This window comes from Oratosquilla oratoria, chromosome 6, assembly GCF_046742065.1.
Source record: "Oratosquilla oratoria isolate Oo_2021 chromosome 6, ASM4674206v1, whole genome shotgun sequence".
Classification (NCBI taxonomy): Eukaryota; Metazoa; Arthropoda; class Malacostraca; order Stomatopoda; family Squillidae; genus Oratosquilla; species Oratosquilla oratoria.
Window position 1 is genome coordinate 40526529 of NC_134782.1, and position 13920 is coordinate 40540448.

At 36.4% G+C, this 13920-nt stretch overlaps 1 protein-coding gene across 3 annotated transcripts in view; it reads right to left on the minus strand.

The window, feature by feature from the left end:
- The window catches only part of LOC143026431 (uncharacterized), a 79253-nt gene extending 66588 nt beyond the window's left edge, over positions 1–12665 (minus strand). For 2 of the 3 annotated variants that reach the window (XM_076186782.1, XM_076186780.1), the window contains exons 1-2: positions 12526–12665; positions 9994–10489 (exon numbers count right to left, since the gene is read on the minus strand). In XM_076186782.1, the coding sequence (XP_076042897.1) occupies positions 9994–10008 (15 nt within the window). In that variant the 5' untranslated portion in view covers positions 10009–10489; positions 12526–12665. The remainder of the gene's footprint in view (positions 1–9993; positions 10490–12525) is intronic. The other variant, XM_076186781.1, reaches the window with a different exon arrangement.
- Between the last annotated feature and the right edge of the window lie 1255 nt (positions 12666–13920).

Below are 13920 nucleotides of genomic sequence, written 5' to 3' on the forward strand. Positions count from 1 at the left end.
AAATGCCACTTTGATTGTTCTTATTAAATTATAAGTTTCTCCAAAAATCTTATTTATATGTTTCTCAGGTGACATATTATTCATAACAATGACTCCCAGGTCCTTCTTATTTTCTACTTTTTTTTATTCCTTCTTCTCCCAAATTATATAATCCTGTTATTCTGTTTTTGCTTTTTCCAAATTCCATTATACTACACTTTTTTGTATTGAACTCCATCTCCCACTTCCTACTCCATTCTTGTACTTTATTTAGATCTCTCTGTAGTGATTCACAATCTTCTTCAGTTTTCACTCTTTTCAGTAGTTTTGCATCATCTGCAAAGAAGCTCATATAGCTTTCAATTCCTTCATCCATATCATTAATATATATAGCAAACATTATTGGGGCCAGAACTGTTCCCTGCGGGACACCGCTTATTACTTCATTCCATTTTGAGTGCTGATCTCTTATCACTACTCTCATTTTTCTTTCTTGCAAAAAGTCTTCCATCCAATTCAGCAATTTACCTTGTATTCCTCCTTCATATTCTAATTTCTTAAGCAACTTCTTATGTGGTACTTTGTCAAAAGCTTTTTTTAGGTCTAGAAATGCACAATCAGCCCATCCATCTCTTTCTTGTATTATATCTATTAGCCTTGAATAGAAACACATCAAACTGGTGACGCATGATCGTCCTTGTCTGAATCCAAATTGCCTCGGATTTAGTACGTTGTTTTTTTCCAAATGCTTTACCCATCTAATTTTGATCATTCTTTCACAAATTTTGGCTATAGTGCTTGTTAGAGAGACTGGTCTATAGTTGGTAGGTTCTTCTTTACTTCCTCCTTTATATATAGGTACTATATTTGCTTTTTTCCAATCTTCTGGAACTTTTCCTTCTTTTAAGGAACTGCTTATTATGCTATGTATTTTGTCTGCCAGTTCATTCCTGCATTCTTTCAGAATCCAGTTTGCTATTTCATCTGGCCCATGCGATTTTCTGACATCAAAATTACCCAAGTGTGTCAATATTTCATTCTTTGTTACTTCTATTTCTTCCATAGGGGGGACTTTTTCTTTCCACTCAATCTCTTCAGGTTGTATATTTTCCCTTGTAAACACTGATTTAAAATGTTTGTTCATAATTTCTGCCATTTCCATTTCCTCAGTGTATTCAACTCCTCCTTGTCTTAATTTCTCCAAGTCTTGTTTGTTTTTCAGTTTATTGTTTACAAATCTGTAGAATAGTTTTGGTTGATCTTTACACTTTTCTATAACATCTTTTTCATATTTTCTTTTTTCCTCTCTGCACTTTTGTACATATTCATTTCTATAACCAGTATATATTTTCCATTTTTCAGGTCTTCTGTCTTTTTTCCATCTGGTCCAGGCTTTGTCTCTTTTGTCTTTTAACTCCCTACAACTTTTGTTGTACCAGCATTTTACATATTCTTTTTCTTGTTTTTGTCTTGGGACATACTTTTCCACTCCTTTTTTGTAAATTTTTGTCAAAATATTCCATTTCTCTTCCACTGATGTTTCTTCTTTGTATATGTCTTCCCAGTTTTCTTGTTGGAAGAATTCTCTTATTTTATCAAAGTTTGTTTTTTCATACATCATTCTTCCTTTTCTATATTGTTCATTTCTTTTCATATATTTTTCTTCATTAAGTTCCAGTTCAATCAATATGTGGTCACTTTTACCTATTGGTGTTTTATATTCAATCTTGTCCACTATTCTAGGTTCAGATGTAATTATTAAGTCTAGCCTCGATGGTTCTTCTTCATTTCTATACCTAGTGTTCTCTTGTATCCATTGTGTCATTGAATGGTCAGTAATCATCTCAAGTAGAGCATTTCCCCATGAGTCATCACCACTCTTTACTGTCATTTCTTCCCAGCAGATTTCTTTGCAATTAAAGTCGCCCATCATAACTATTCTTCCTCCGTCTTCCATTATTTTAGTTAATGCTATCTTTGTGTCCTCTAACATACTTTTATATTCACTCTCCTCCCATGAGGCTGTTTTCGGAGGCACATAATTGATCACAAATTTTCTGCTCTTCTTATCTCTGTCTTCCACTTCTATCATAATCATCTCTACTGTATTCTTTCCATATATGACACCTTTCACGTTTATATCCTTCTTAGTCAGGAACATAACTCCACCCCCTTGCTTTTTCTCTCTGTTTCTAATCCAATAATTGTATGCATCATGTCCTACACTGTTGGGTGGTAGTGGGCCTTTTAATTTTGTTTCTACAATTCCCATTATGTCCGGTTCTTTTTCTTTCAAATAATCATTCAGCTCATTCAATCCTGTTATTAATCCATCTATATTTGTGTAAGACACTCTTAGTTTTCTGCCACTTCCATTGTGTTCTCTGTTTCCCTTATGTTTTTCTTTTGTATGTCGAACTTCCTTAGTTTCATGTTCACTACTCTCCAATAGAATCTCTCTTTCTCTGACTCCGTTCTGTTCTCGTTTTTTGCCTTAGCTTCCAGTCTTTTCTGCTTTTCTTCCTCTCTTTCCTCTTTATTCATTTCTCTTTTTATCCATATCTTTTTGTATTGTTCACTTGTTGCTAGTTTCCCTGTTTTGGATAAGATATTCTCTGCCGTTGTTTGTGACTTGAATTTAATCTTAATTGGTCTGGTCTTGTCTGTGCTATACTTTCCGAGTCTAAATTTCTCTTCGATTTGTTTCATAATTTCTGGTTCATCTTCCTGAACTGATTCTAGTAATTGGCTTACTTTTTCATTTTCCTCTTTGATTCTTGTGGTTCTATCTGTGTTGTTTTTCTCTTCCATTCCTAATATAATTATACATTTCTTCTTGTCTGCTAAATCCCTTACTATATTCTCCTTTTGTCTCATCACTTTAATAACTGAGTCTTCAGTATGTTCTTTCAATTGCTGTTTGACTATGTCAGTGAATGAAACCTTATTTCCTTCTTGGGTTTTCTTCCAATTTTTACTTTCTTTAGCTATCGTTTCTCTGTTTTCTTTACTATTCTTCTTCAATTCCTCATTCTCCACCTTTACCTCTCTTAACTGTCTTTTTAGGTCTTCTATTTCATCAGTTAAGTTTTTATTCGCCTTTTCCAGTTCTTCCAATCTTTCAACCCTTTGTAAAATGGTGTTCATATGACCTAACCTACTCTCCAAGTCCTCGATCACCTTATCAACCTTCTTCTCTAGTCTTGTCAGTCGGGGGGGGGGGGGGGGGGTTGTGTCCCCCCCACTCTCTTTAAATCCCTTGAAAATATTCTCATCACTTTCTACTGTATTGTTCCTATCTATACTTCTAATCTTTACATTCTTATTAGACATTCCGTCGTCCTCCAGCTCGTCTTGTGGTCGTTTGTTTACTTTACGGCGGTCTGTTTGGACCAAGTCCTCTACTTCCTCATTACCTTCCATTTTCCCAGCAATCCCTCCCCTTCTCCTCTTTCCTTACTTTCCCACTACCCCACGAGCAATTTCCCCCCACCCTGTAAATACAAAAAGGCACTTCTCTTTGCGTTGGGATCCACAATCTGCACTTTTCTTCAGAACGTTCTTCAAGCCGTCCGTTCGTTGAAAGTGTGTGTGTGTGTGTGTGTATTTACCTAGTTGTATTTACCTAGTTGTATTTTACGGGAAGGGGAGCTATGCTCGTGGGGTCCCGTCTTCATATCTCATTTTATCTAAACTATTTTTAAATTCATGTATTGTTTTTGCACACACCACTTTCTCATCTAACTTGTTCCAACTGTTTATTACTCTGTGAGGAAAGCTGTTCTTTTTCAAGTCTCTTCTATAGCTGTCTTTTTTTATTTTATTTCCATGTCCTCTTGTATTTCTGTCATCCCATTTTATCAGATTCTCTCTATCAGTAATTTCTATGCCTTTCATGATTCTGTAAATAGCTATCAAATCTCCTCTCTCTCTTCTTTGCTCTAGTGTCTGTAGTTCAAGTTTTTCTAGTCTCTCTTCATATGATAGTTTTGAGAGTGTTGATGCCAGTTTTGTAATTGCTCTTTGTATTCTTTCAAGTTTTTTTATACATTTTTTTGTACTTGGTGACCATATCGTTGCTGCATATTCTAATCTTGGTCTTATCAGGGTGATTAGGATTTTCTTCACCATTTCTTCATCCAGGTATGTAAATGCAACTTTGATTGTTCTTATTAAATTATAAGTTTCTCCAAAAATATTATTTATATGTTTCTCAGGTGACATATTATTCATAACAATGACTCCCAGGTCCTTCTCATTTTCTACTTTTTTTATTCCTTCTTCTCCCAATTTATATGCTCTTGTTATTCTGTTTTTGCTTTTTCCAAATTCCATTATACTACACTTTTTTGTATTGAACTCCATCTCCCACTTCCTACTCCATTCCTGTACTATATTTAGATCTCTCTGTAGTGATTCACAATCTTCTTCAATTTTCACTCTTTTCAGTAGTTTTGCATCATCTGCAAAGAAGCTCATATAGCTTTCAATTCCTTCATCCATATCATTAATATATATAGCAAACATTATTGGGGCCAGAACTGTTCCCTGCGGAACACCGCTTATTACTTCATCCCATTTTGAGTGCTGGTTTCTTATCACTACTCTCATTTTTCTTTCTTGCAAAAAGTCTTCCATCCAATTTAGTAGTTTTCCCTGTATTCCTCCTTGAGTTTCTAATTTCTTAAGCAACTTCTTATGTGGTACTTTGTCAAAAGCTTTCTTTAGGTCTAGAAATGCACAGTCCGCCCATCCATCTCTTTCTTGTATTATATCTATTAGTCTTGAATAGAAACATATTAAATTGGTGATGCATGATCGTCCTTGTCTGAATCCAAATTGCCTTGGATTTAACACTTTGTTTTTTTCTAAATATTTTACCCATCTACTTTTGATAATTCTTTCACAATTTTTTGCTATTGTACTTGTTAGAGAGACTGGTCTATAGTTTGTAGGTTCTTCTTTATTTCCTCCTTTATATATAGGTACTATATTTGCTTTTTTCCAATCTTCTGGAACTTTTCCTTCTTTCAAGGAACTGCTTATTATGCTATGTATTTTGTCTGCCAGTTCATTACTGCATTCTTTCAGAATCCAGTTTGCTATATCATCTGGTCCATGCGATTTTCTGACATCAAGATTACTCAAGTGTGTCAATATTTCATTCTTTGTTACTTCTATTTCTTCCATAGGGGGGACTTTCTCTTTCCATTCAATCTCTTCAGGTTGTATGTTCTCCCTTGTAAACACTGATTTAAAATGTTTGTTCATAATTTCCGCCATTTCCATTTCCTCAGTGTATTCAACTCCCTCTTGTCTTAATTTCTCCAAGTCTTGTTTGTTTTTCAGTTTATTGTTTACAAATCTGTAGAATAGTTTTGGTTGATCTTTACACTTTTCTATGATATCTTTTTCATATTTTCTCTTTTCCTCTCTGCACGTTTGTACATATTCATTTCTATAACCGGTATATATTTTCCATTTTTCAGGTCTTCTGTCTTTTTTCCATCTGGTCCAGGCTTTGTCTCTTTTGTCTTTTAACTCCTTACAACTTTTGTTGTACCAGCATTTTACATATTCTTTTTCTTGTTTTTGTCTTGGGACATACTTTTCCACTCCTTTTTTGTAAAATTTTGTCAAAATATTCCATTTCTCTTCTACTGTTGTTTCTTCTTTGTATATTTCTTCCCAGTTTTCTTGTTGAAAGAATTCTCTTATTTTATCAAAGTTTGTTTTTTCATACATCATTCTTCCTTTTCTATATTGCTCATTTCTTTTCATATATTTTTCTTCATTAAGTTCCAGTTCAATCAATATGTGGTCACTTTTACTTATTGGTGTTTTATATTCAATCTTGTCCACTATTCTAGGTTCAGATGTAATTATTAAGTCTAGTCTCGATGGTTCTTCTTCATTTCTATACCTGGTGTTCTCCTGTATCCATTGTGTCATTGTATGGTCAGTAATCATCTCAAGTAGAGCGTTTCCCCATGAGCCGTCTCCTCCCTTTATTGTCATTTCTTCCCAGCAGATTTCTTTGCAATTAAAGTCGCCCATTATAACTATTCTTCCTCCATCTTCCATTATTTTATTTAATGTTATCTTTGTGTCCTCTAACATACTTTTATGTTCACTCTCCTCCCATGAGGCTGTTTTCGGAGGCACATAATTTATCACAAATTTTCTGCTCTTCTTATCTCTGTCTTCCACTTCTATCATAATCATCTCTACTGTATTATTTCCATATATGACACCCTTCACGTTTATATCCTTCTTAGTCAGGAACATAACTCCACCCCCTTGCTTTTTCTCTCTGTTTTTAATCCAATAATTATATGCATCATGTCCTACACTGTTGGGTGGTAGTGGGCCTTTTAATTTTGTTTCTACAATTCCCATTATGTCCGGTTCTTTTTCTTTCAAATAATCATTCAGCTCATTCAATCCTGTTATTAATCCATCTATATTTGTGTAAGACACTCTTAGTTTTCTGTCACTTCCATTGTGTTCTCTGTTTCCCTTTTGTTTTTCTCTTGTATGTCGAACTGCCTTAGTTTCATATTTACTACTCTCCAATAGAATCTCTCTTTCTCTGACTCCGTTCTGCTCTCGTTTTTTTTTTTTTTCTTAGCTTCAAGTCTTTTCTGCTTTTCTTCCTCTCTTTCCTCTTTATTCATTTCCCTTTTTATCCATACCTTTTTATATTGTTCACTTGTTGCTAGTTTCCCTGTTTTGGATAAGATATTCTCTGCCGTCGTTTGTGACCTGAATTTAATCTTAATTGGTCTGGTCTTATCTGTACTATACTTTCCGAGCCTGAATTTTTCCTCAATTTCCTTCATAATTTCTGGTTCATCTTCCTGAACTAATTTTAGTAAACTGCTTACTTTTTCATTTTCCTCATTGGTTCTTGAGGTTCTATCTGGGTTATGTTTCTCTTCCATTCCTAATATAATTATACATTTCTTTTTGTCAGCTAAGTCTCTTACTATATTCTCCTTCTGTCTCATCACTTTAATAACTGAGTCTTCAGTTTGTTCTCTCATTTGCTGTTTAATTATATCAGTAAATGCAACTTTACTGTTTTCTTTTATCGACTTCCATCCCTCCCTGTTTTCTTTACTATTCCTCTTCAATTCCTCATTCTCCACCTTTACTTCTTTTAACTGTCTTTTCAGGTTTTCTATTTCATCAGTTAAGTTTTTGTTCGCCTTCTCTAGTTCTTCCAATTTTTCAACCCTTTGTAGAATGTTGTTAACATGACCGAACCTACGCTCCAAGTCCTCGATCATCTTATCGACCTTCTCTTCTAGTGTTGTCAGTTTGTGTCCCCCCACCCTCTTTAAATCCCTGGAAAATATTCTCATCACTTTCTACTGTATTGCTCTTTTCTATACTTCTAAACTTTACATTTTTATTAGACATTTCATCGTCGCTCAGCTGATCGGGGGGTCGTTTGTTTACCTTTCGCCTGCCTGCCTGGGCCAATTCTACTCCTTCCTCATTTCCTTCCATTTCCCTCAGTAATCCCTCCCCTTCTCCTCTTTCCCTACTTTCCTACTACCCCACGAGCAATTTCCCCCACCCTGTAAATACAATAGGCACTTCTCTTTGCGTTGGGATCCACAAAACTTCAATTTTCTTCAGAACGTCTTCTAAGCCGTCCGTTCGTTGAAGTGTGTGTGTGTGTGTGTGTGTGTGTGTGTGTGTGTGTGTGTGTGTGTGTGTGTGTGTGTGTGTGTGTGTGTGTGTGTGTGTGTGTGTGTCCGGGTGAATTTAGAACCTCATAAGACTATAAAAATATAAAAATATGAAAAAATAAGAATATAAAAGTAAAAAAATATAGGAATATAAAAAATAAAACCATAAAAAGAGAGGGTAGAGTGCCGGAGGACTGGAGGAGTGTCTGTATAGTTCCGCTTTACAAGGGAAAGGGGGACAAGTGTGAGTGTAGTAGTTTCAGAGGGATCAGCTCGTTGAGTGTAGTTGGGAAGGCTTATGGGAGGGTCTTGATTGAGAAGATTAGGAGAGGAACAGAGGGAGTAATTGGTGAGGAACAGTGTGGGTTTAGGACAGGTAGGGGTTGTGTAGATCAGATTTTTGTGGGAAGATAGATATGTGAGAAAGCTATAGGAAAAAGGTATAAATGTTTTTTGGGCTTTTATGGATCTGGAAAAGGCTTACGACAGGGCAGACAGGAAGGCACTGTGGGAGGTACTGCAGATATATGGGATAGGAGGAAAGCTGTTAAGAGCAGTCAAGAGTTTTTACGAGAGTAGTAGAGCTTGAGTTAGGATTAGAAATGGAGAGAGTGAATGGTATGAGGTAAAGGTGGGACTTCGTCAGGGGTGTGTTATGTCGCCCTGGCTGTTCAATTTGTACATGGATGGGATGGTGCGAGAGGTGAATGCAAGGGTAGTGGGTCAGGGGTTGGAAATGATTAAAGAAAATGGAGAAAAGTGGGAGGTGAGCCAGCTGTTGTTTGCTGACGACACTGCGCTTGTGGCAGGATCAGAGGAGGGATTGAGGAAGTTAGTGACAGAGTTTGAGAAGGTGTGTGAAAGAAGGAAGCTGAAGATAAATGTGGGCAAAAGTAAGGTGATGAGATGTACAAGGGGAGAGAGTGACAGTAGGCTGAAAGTGAGCATTAAGGTTGAAAGGCTGGAGGAAGTGGATAGTTTCAGATACTTGGGTGCGAATGTGGCAGGAGAGGGAAGAGTGAGGGTGGAGGTAGAATGTAGATTGAGAGAAGCGAGTAAATGCCTTGGTGGATTAAAAAATGTAATGAGAAATAGACATCTGGGAATGGATGCTAAGAGGAGGTTATATAAAGGAGTGATTGTGCCAATAGCACTGTACGGGGCAGAAACATGGACCATGAGAGAGGAAGAGAGAAGGAGTTTGAATGTGTTTGAGATTAAATGTCTGAGAAGTATGATAGGGGTTACTAGGGTGGATAGAGTGAGAAATGAGGAGGTGAGGAGGAGAACAGGGGTGGAAAGGGAACTGGGAGATAGGGTTGGTGAAAGAGTATTAGGATGGTTTGGACACATGGAAAGAATGAGTGGAGAAAGATTAGTAAAAGAAGTGTGGAAGGCAGAGGTGGAAGGAGTGAATATAAGGGGCGTCCTAGGATGAGATGGATGGATGGGGTGAAAGGGGCATTACAAAAGAGAGGAATATCTGTGGAGGAAGGATGGGAGAGGACAGAAGATAGGGGTGAATGGAGAGGGGTTGTGTATAGATGATGCTGTGATGCATGAGGGGGAGTGGGTGGGGGATGTGGGCTGAGGAAGTATGTACGAGAAAATATTTGACGCAGCCCAAAGGAATTTCTCCCCGTCTTCTCCTTTTCTACATGGGGGGGACGGAGAGGGGGAGTAGCCGAATTTATGATGCGGCCTTGCTGTGGATGTGCTGTGCTTTGCGACACTGCTTCTGACCTAGGGCAGTGGACAGGATGCAGGGATGACCCGTCATCCAGGAGGTGCCAAGATGGGAGAGAGGGAGGAGGGTGAAGGGGAGTGGAATATATAGGAAATGGAATGAATGGGAGTGGTTTCTATGCCTTTTTCTTTCTGGCTACCCCCCGTGTAGGGGGAAAAAACCTTTGGTATATGTATGTATAAAAAGATAAAAGCATAAAAATATGAGGATGTAGAAACATGGAAATATGAAAACATAAAAATACAAAGATATAGAAATACAAAAGTGAAAAATAGAACTACTAAATGTAAGAATACAGGACATAAATACAAACACACAAAAATATAGAAACATAAAAATACAAAAATACAAACACACAAAAATAAAGAAACATAGAATTACAAACATACAAAAATATAGAAACATAGATATAAAAAATGAACACAAAAAAGATAGACAAAAAAAATAGGAACACACAAAAAATATAGATACATAGAAACTTAAAGCTATAGAAAAAATAAAAGATGTATATAAGATATAAGAAAAAATAAAACAAAAATAAATTAATAGGAACACAAAAATGCTTACCCCACAGAGAACCATACTGACGGCGGGTAGTTCCTACGTCGTCAGAATGACAAAGGGCACAAGTACCGGGGACTGGGGGCGTCCCTGTTGACCCTTCCGGTACCAGATACCTTAGTACCGGCCGAGAACCCTCAGGTACCAAGTCCAAGAATACCACAAAAGTGGTACAAGAGTACCAAGTACTTCCCCAGGTACCAACTCCAAGATACCACGAGGAACCAGAACTCCCGGTATTTCCCCTGGTACTCTCTGGCTTCGGGAGTGAGTGGTAAGTACCTTAGTACCGGTGGGAAGAAGCCGAAGTGACTAGTAGGTGAATAGTAGGTATTAGTTCTTCCGTCCTGGTGATAGTCCACCGAAGGCAAGAAGTCGGGAATAGTCCATAACCGAATAGTCAGAGGTACTAGTGCTAGAGAATAGTTGGGAACTACTAGTTCTCCTACAGGAATAGTGAGGGACTCAGCGCCGGTAGTTTTCCCATCACCGGCAATATGGACTGCAATTTGGGGTAGAAATTTGTATGTTAATTGTTTAAAGATCAAAGTTCTTCACATGAAAAACTAATACACACACACACACACATACACACACATAGATATATATATATATATATATATATATATATGTGTGTGTGTGTGTGTGTGTGTGTGTGTGTGTGTGTGTGTGTGTGTGTGTGTGTTTGTGTGTGTGTGTGTGTGTGTGTGTGTGTGTGTGTGTGTGTGTGTGTGTGTGTGTGTGTGTGTGTGTGTGTGTGTGTGTGTGTGTGTGTGTGTGTGTGTGTGTGTGTGTGTGTTATCTAAAAACGACACCTGCCATACTAGTTTCTTTCACTAGACTTTCTATATTTTCGCTTTCACAATTAAACCCCACTTAACGCTCTTTGTACTAGAAAAATTGTAAATCTGTTCAATATTTTTTTAAGTTCTACCACAAGACAGACGGATCCCCTGCGCTGTTCAATATGGGACACTGTGCATGTTATTGCGCAGGGGGGCCACTATAGGTATCAACCTTCAAAATGTTTTAATTTACTACCCCCGCAGATGAATAAAATCGCTTAACGACAGATGACTATTGAAGGTAAGTATTTACCAATGTGTTTTTACCCCATCGCCATTTTGAATTTAACAAATATGGTTAAGACAGATTTTTTTTCTCGAATGATGAGATAAAAGAAAAATGTCATTCAGTACGGAAGATATATATATATATATATATATATATATATATATATATATATATATATATATATTATATATATATATATATGTATATATATATATATAATATTAATATATATGTATATATATATATATATATATATATATATATATATACGTATATATATATATATATATATCTATAATTTGACGTCATTGCTATAAAAACCCGCTACATTAATAATCCTTAAAGTCGGGAGGTTATTTTTTAAAGGACTTTATTGTTGTTAAATGGTTGGAATTATTTCAATCAATCAATCCTGAATGGTAATATATTGTCGATATTTTATTCTGTTTAATAACCAACGATTCGATTCAGCTTGGAGACGATCCACAAGGAAATGCATTCTGGGTAAAACAAAACGACGACATTGTCGTCCCACACCGCCTTTCTGAAGCTCAACATATATTTACTGAAAAGTTAATTAGAGCATTAAATATATTAAATGCAGATAAAGTTATTAAATATTAATGTAGGCAGTCTGCGGGAATAAACGCCACACTATATTAAAATAGTGAAAGCAGTACTATGTCGCAAATGTTTGTATAAAAACATCTCTGAACTAATACGACCTCACTGTCGTATACTTAAAGAAAAAAACTAACCCACACTAAAAAGTAGCTCGCATCATAAAGAAGTGAACGGTGAAACTTTTCTGTTCTTAGCAAACCCGCTAGCATAACAAGAATAAAATCTCTAATTTACATCTTCATAATAAAATTATTCATATTTCACGGCTCCAATTTTAATTAAATTGCATGGTGTTAGCCATAACGAGATGCATTATCAAAATTCTAACCGTGATAAGTTATCGACTGTCACTCTCCAAATCCTTCTCTTCGTTGAATGATATCGTATAACGTTAACAACAGAAATCCTTCAAAGGTGTTGTTTTTATACGTTAACTATTTCATTCAACTTCTGAACATACACTTCCGAATTCACAGAATTACTTGCTTGCATTGTTACACAACACAGCACAATTTACAGTCTATTGTCCACTCCATCGCTCGCTCATTGTACTCGAACGCTGTCGTCGATCAATAAAAAATAACACTACTTCAAAGACAAAGAATCACAATGTTGTTCTTGGCTTCAAGTACAAACCACAAAACACGAAAAAACATTGGTGTTCTGTTTATTTCAATACAGCACAAGTCGTTCATTTGTCGTCGCTCCATCAAATTCGAAAATAACTGAAAAGCGCGGGCTGTGTTCGAAAATCCAACACTGAAACGCGCACAAGTACACGACACAGCTTCACTGAACAACTTCGGTACGATTTTCTTCACTACTGATACTATAACTAACACTGGAACCAGCATCCAGACAGCACCACTAATTCAACGTTCCATGTGCTCCCGCACGGACGGACTGACGAAGGGCGTCCATTGGCCACTAGGTCAGGGTGTGGTGGGGAGCGAAGCAAGACGGAAGAGGTGGGAGGAAGGTAGTGGAGCTGATCTTGTTTTCAACAAGTCCGGGCGAGTCGTCCTGCATGGCGCGCAGATTGGCGGGAAATGTGATTTACTTTTTTGCGTTTTTTTCACTTTTTTTCGGGGTTGCGAAGGGTTTTCCTTGGTAAAGTAAAATTCCCAGACACGAATAAAATTTAAAAGTGATCAGGATTATGTTGTGGCTGATGGTTAAACGGGATTATTGAGGTAAATGTTAATACTGACTTCGGGGAATCCCTCAATTAAACGGAATTACGAGTAGATTCCACTTCCGTCATGGAACGTACTTTGATAAGAGGATTCTGTATGTGAAATTATTGAAAATAATATCTTGATCTGAGACCAAGAATTCGCCAATAACGTCATGAGATTAGCTTTTGGCCCCAGAATTGCTACGAAAAATATAGAAATAACAGTAATATGATAATAATGCCTTGATAAACAATGATTGAATAGTTGCAATAAAAAGTTGCTGATAGATATTATAAATCATACGATCATACTTTGTATAATAATAAATTACTTCATTATATAATCACAATATGTTTGAGTGAAAAAATATATATAAAAAGTATGCCCCAACGATAGAAATAGCACCCCCAAATGAATAATGAATTAATGAATAGATAAATAATTAAAGGCTTGACCAAGGAGCTAGACGCCTAATCCTGTTAAAAAAGTAAAAATCGAACGCATATATTATATTACCAACACTGCAATTCAATTACCCCATGCCTGACTGACCACCCTGTAGCTTGCACGTGTGCACAATTTGTAATGGTGTATTATTTTCTTCGTGTACATGTAAATGTATATAATAGAGTGTATCTGTGCGTCATTCTTCAACACGTTTTCAACCGTCTGCTAAAAAAAAATTATTTGTTTATTCCTTTGTTTTTGTGTGTGTATATATATATATATGTATATATATATATATATATATATATATATATATTCATATATGTATATATATATACATATATATCTACATATACATATATATACATATATATTTATATATATACATATATATACATATATATATATATATATATATATATATATATATATATGTGTGTGTGTGTGTGTGTGTGTGTGTGTGTGTGTGTGTGTATTCACCTCGGATCTGCTGCAGCCTCTTTTCGAGACAGCCAGACACCACCCTACGGCAGTGAGCTCAGAGCTCATTATTAGCAGATCTCTGGGTAGGTCTGAGACCACTCACACTCCACACACCGGGAATGCAAGG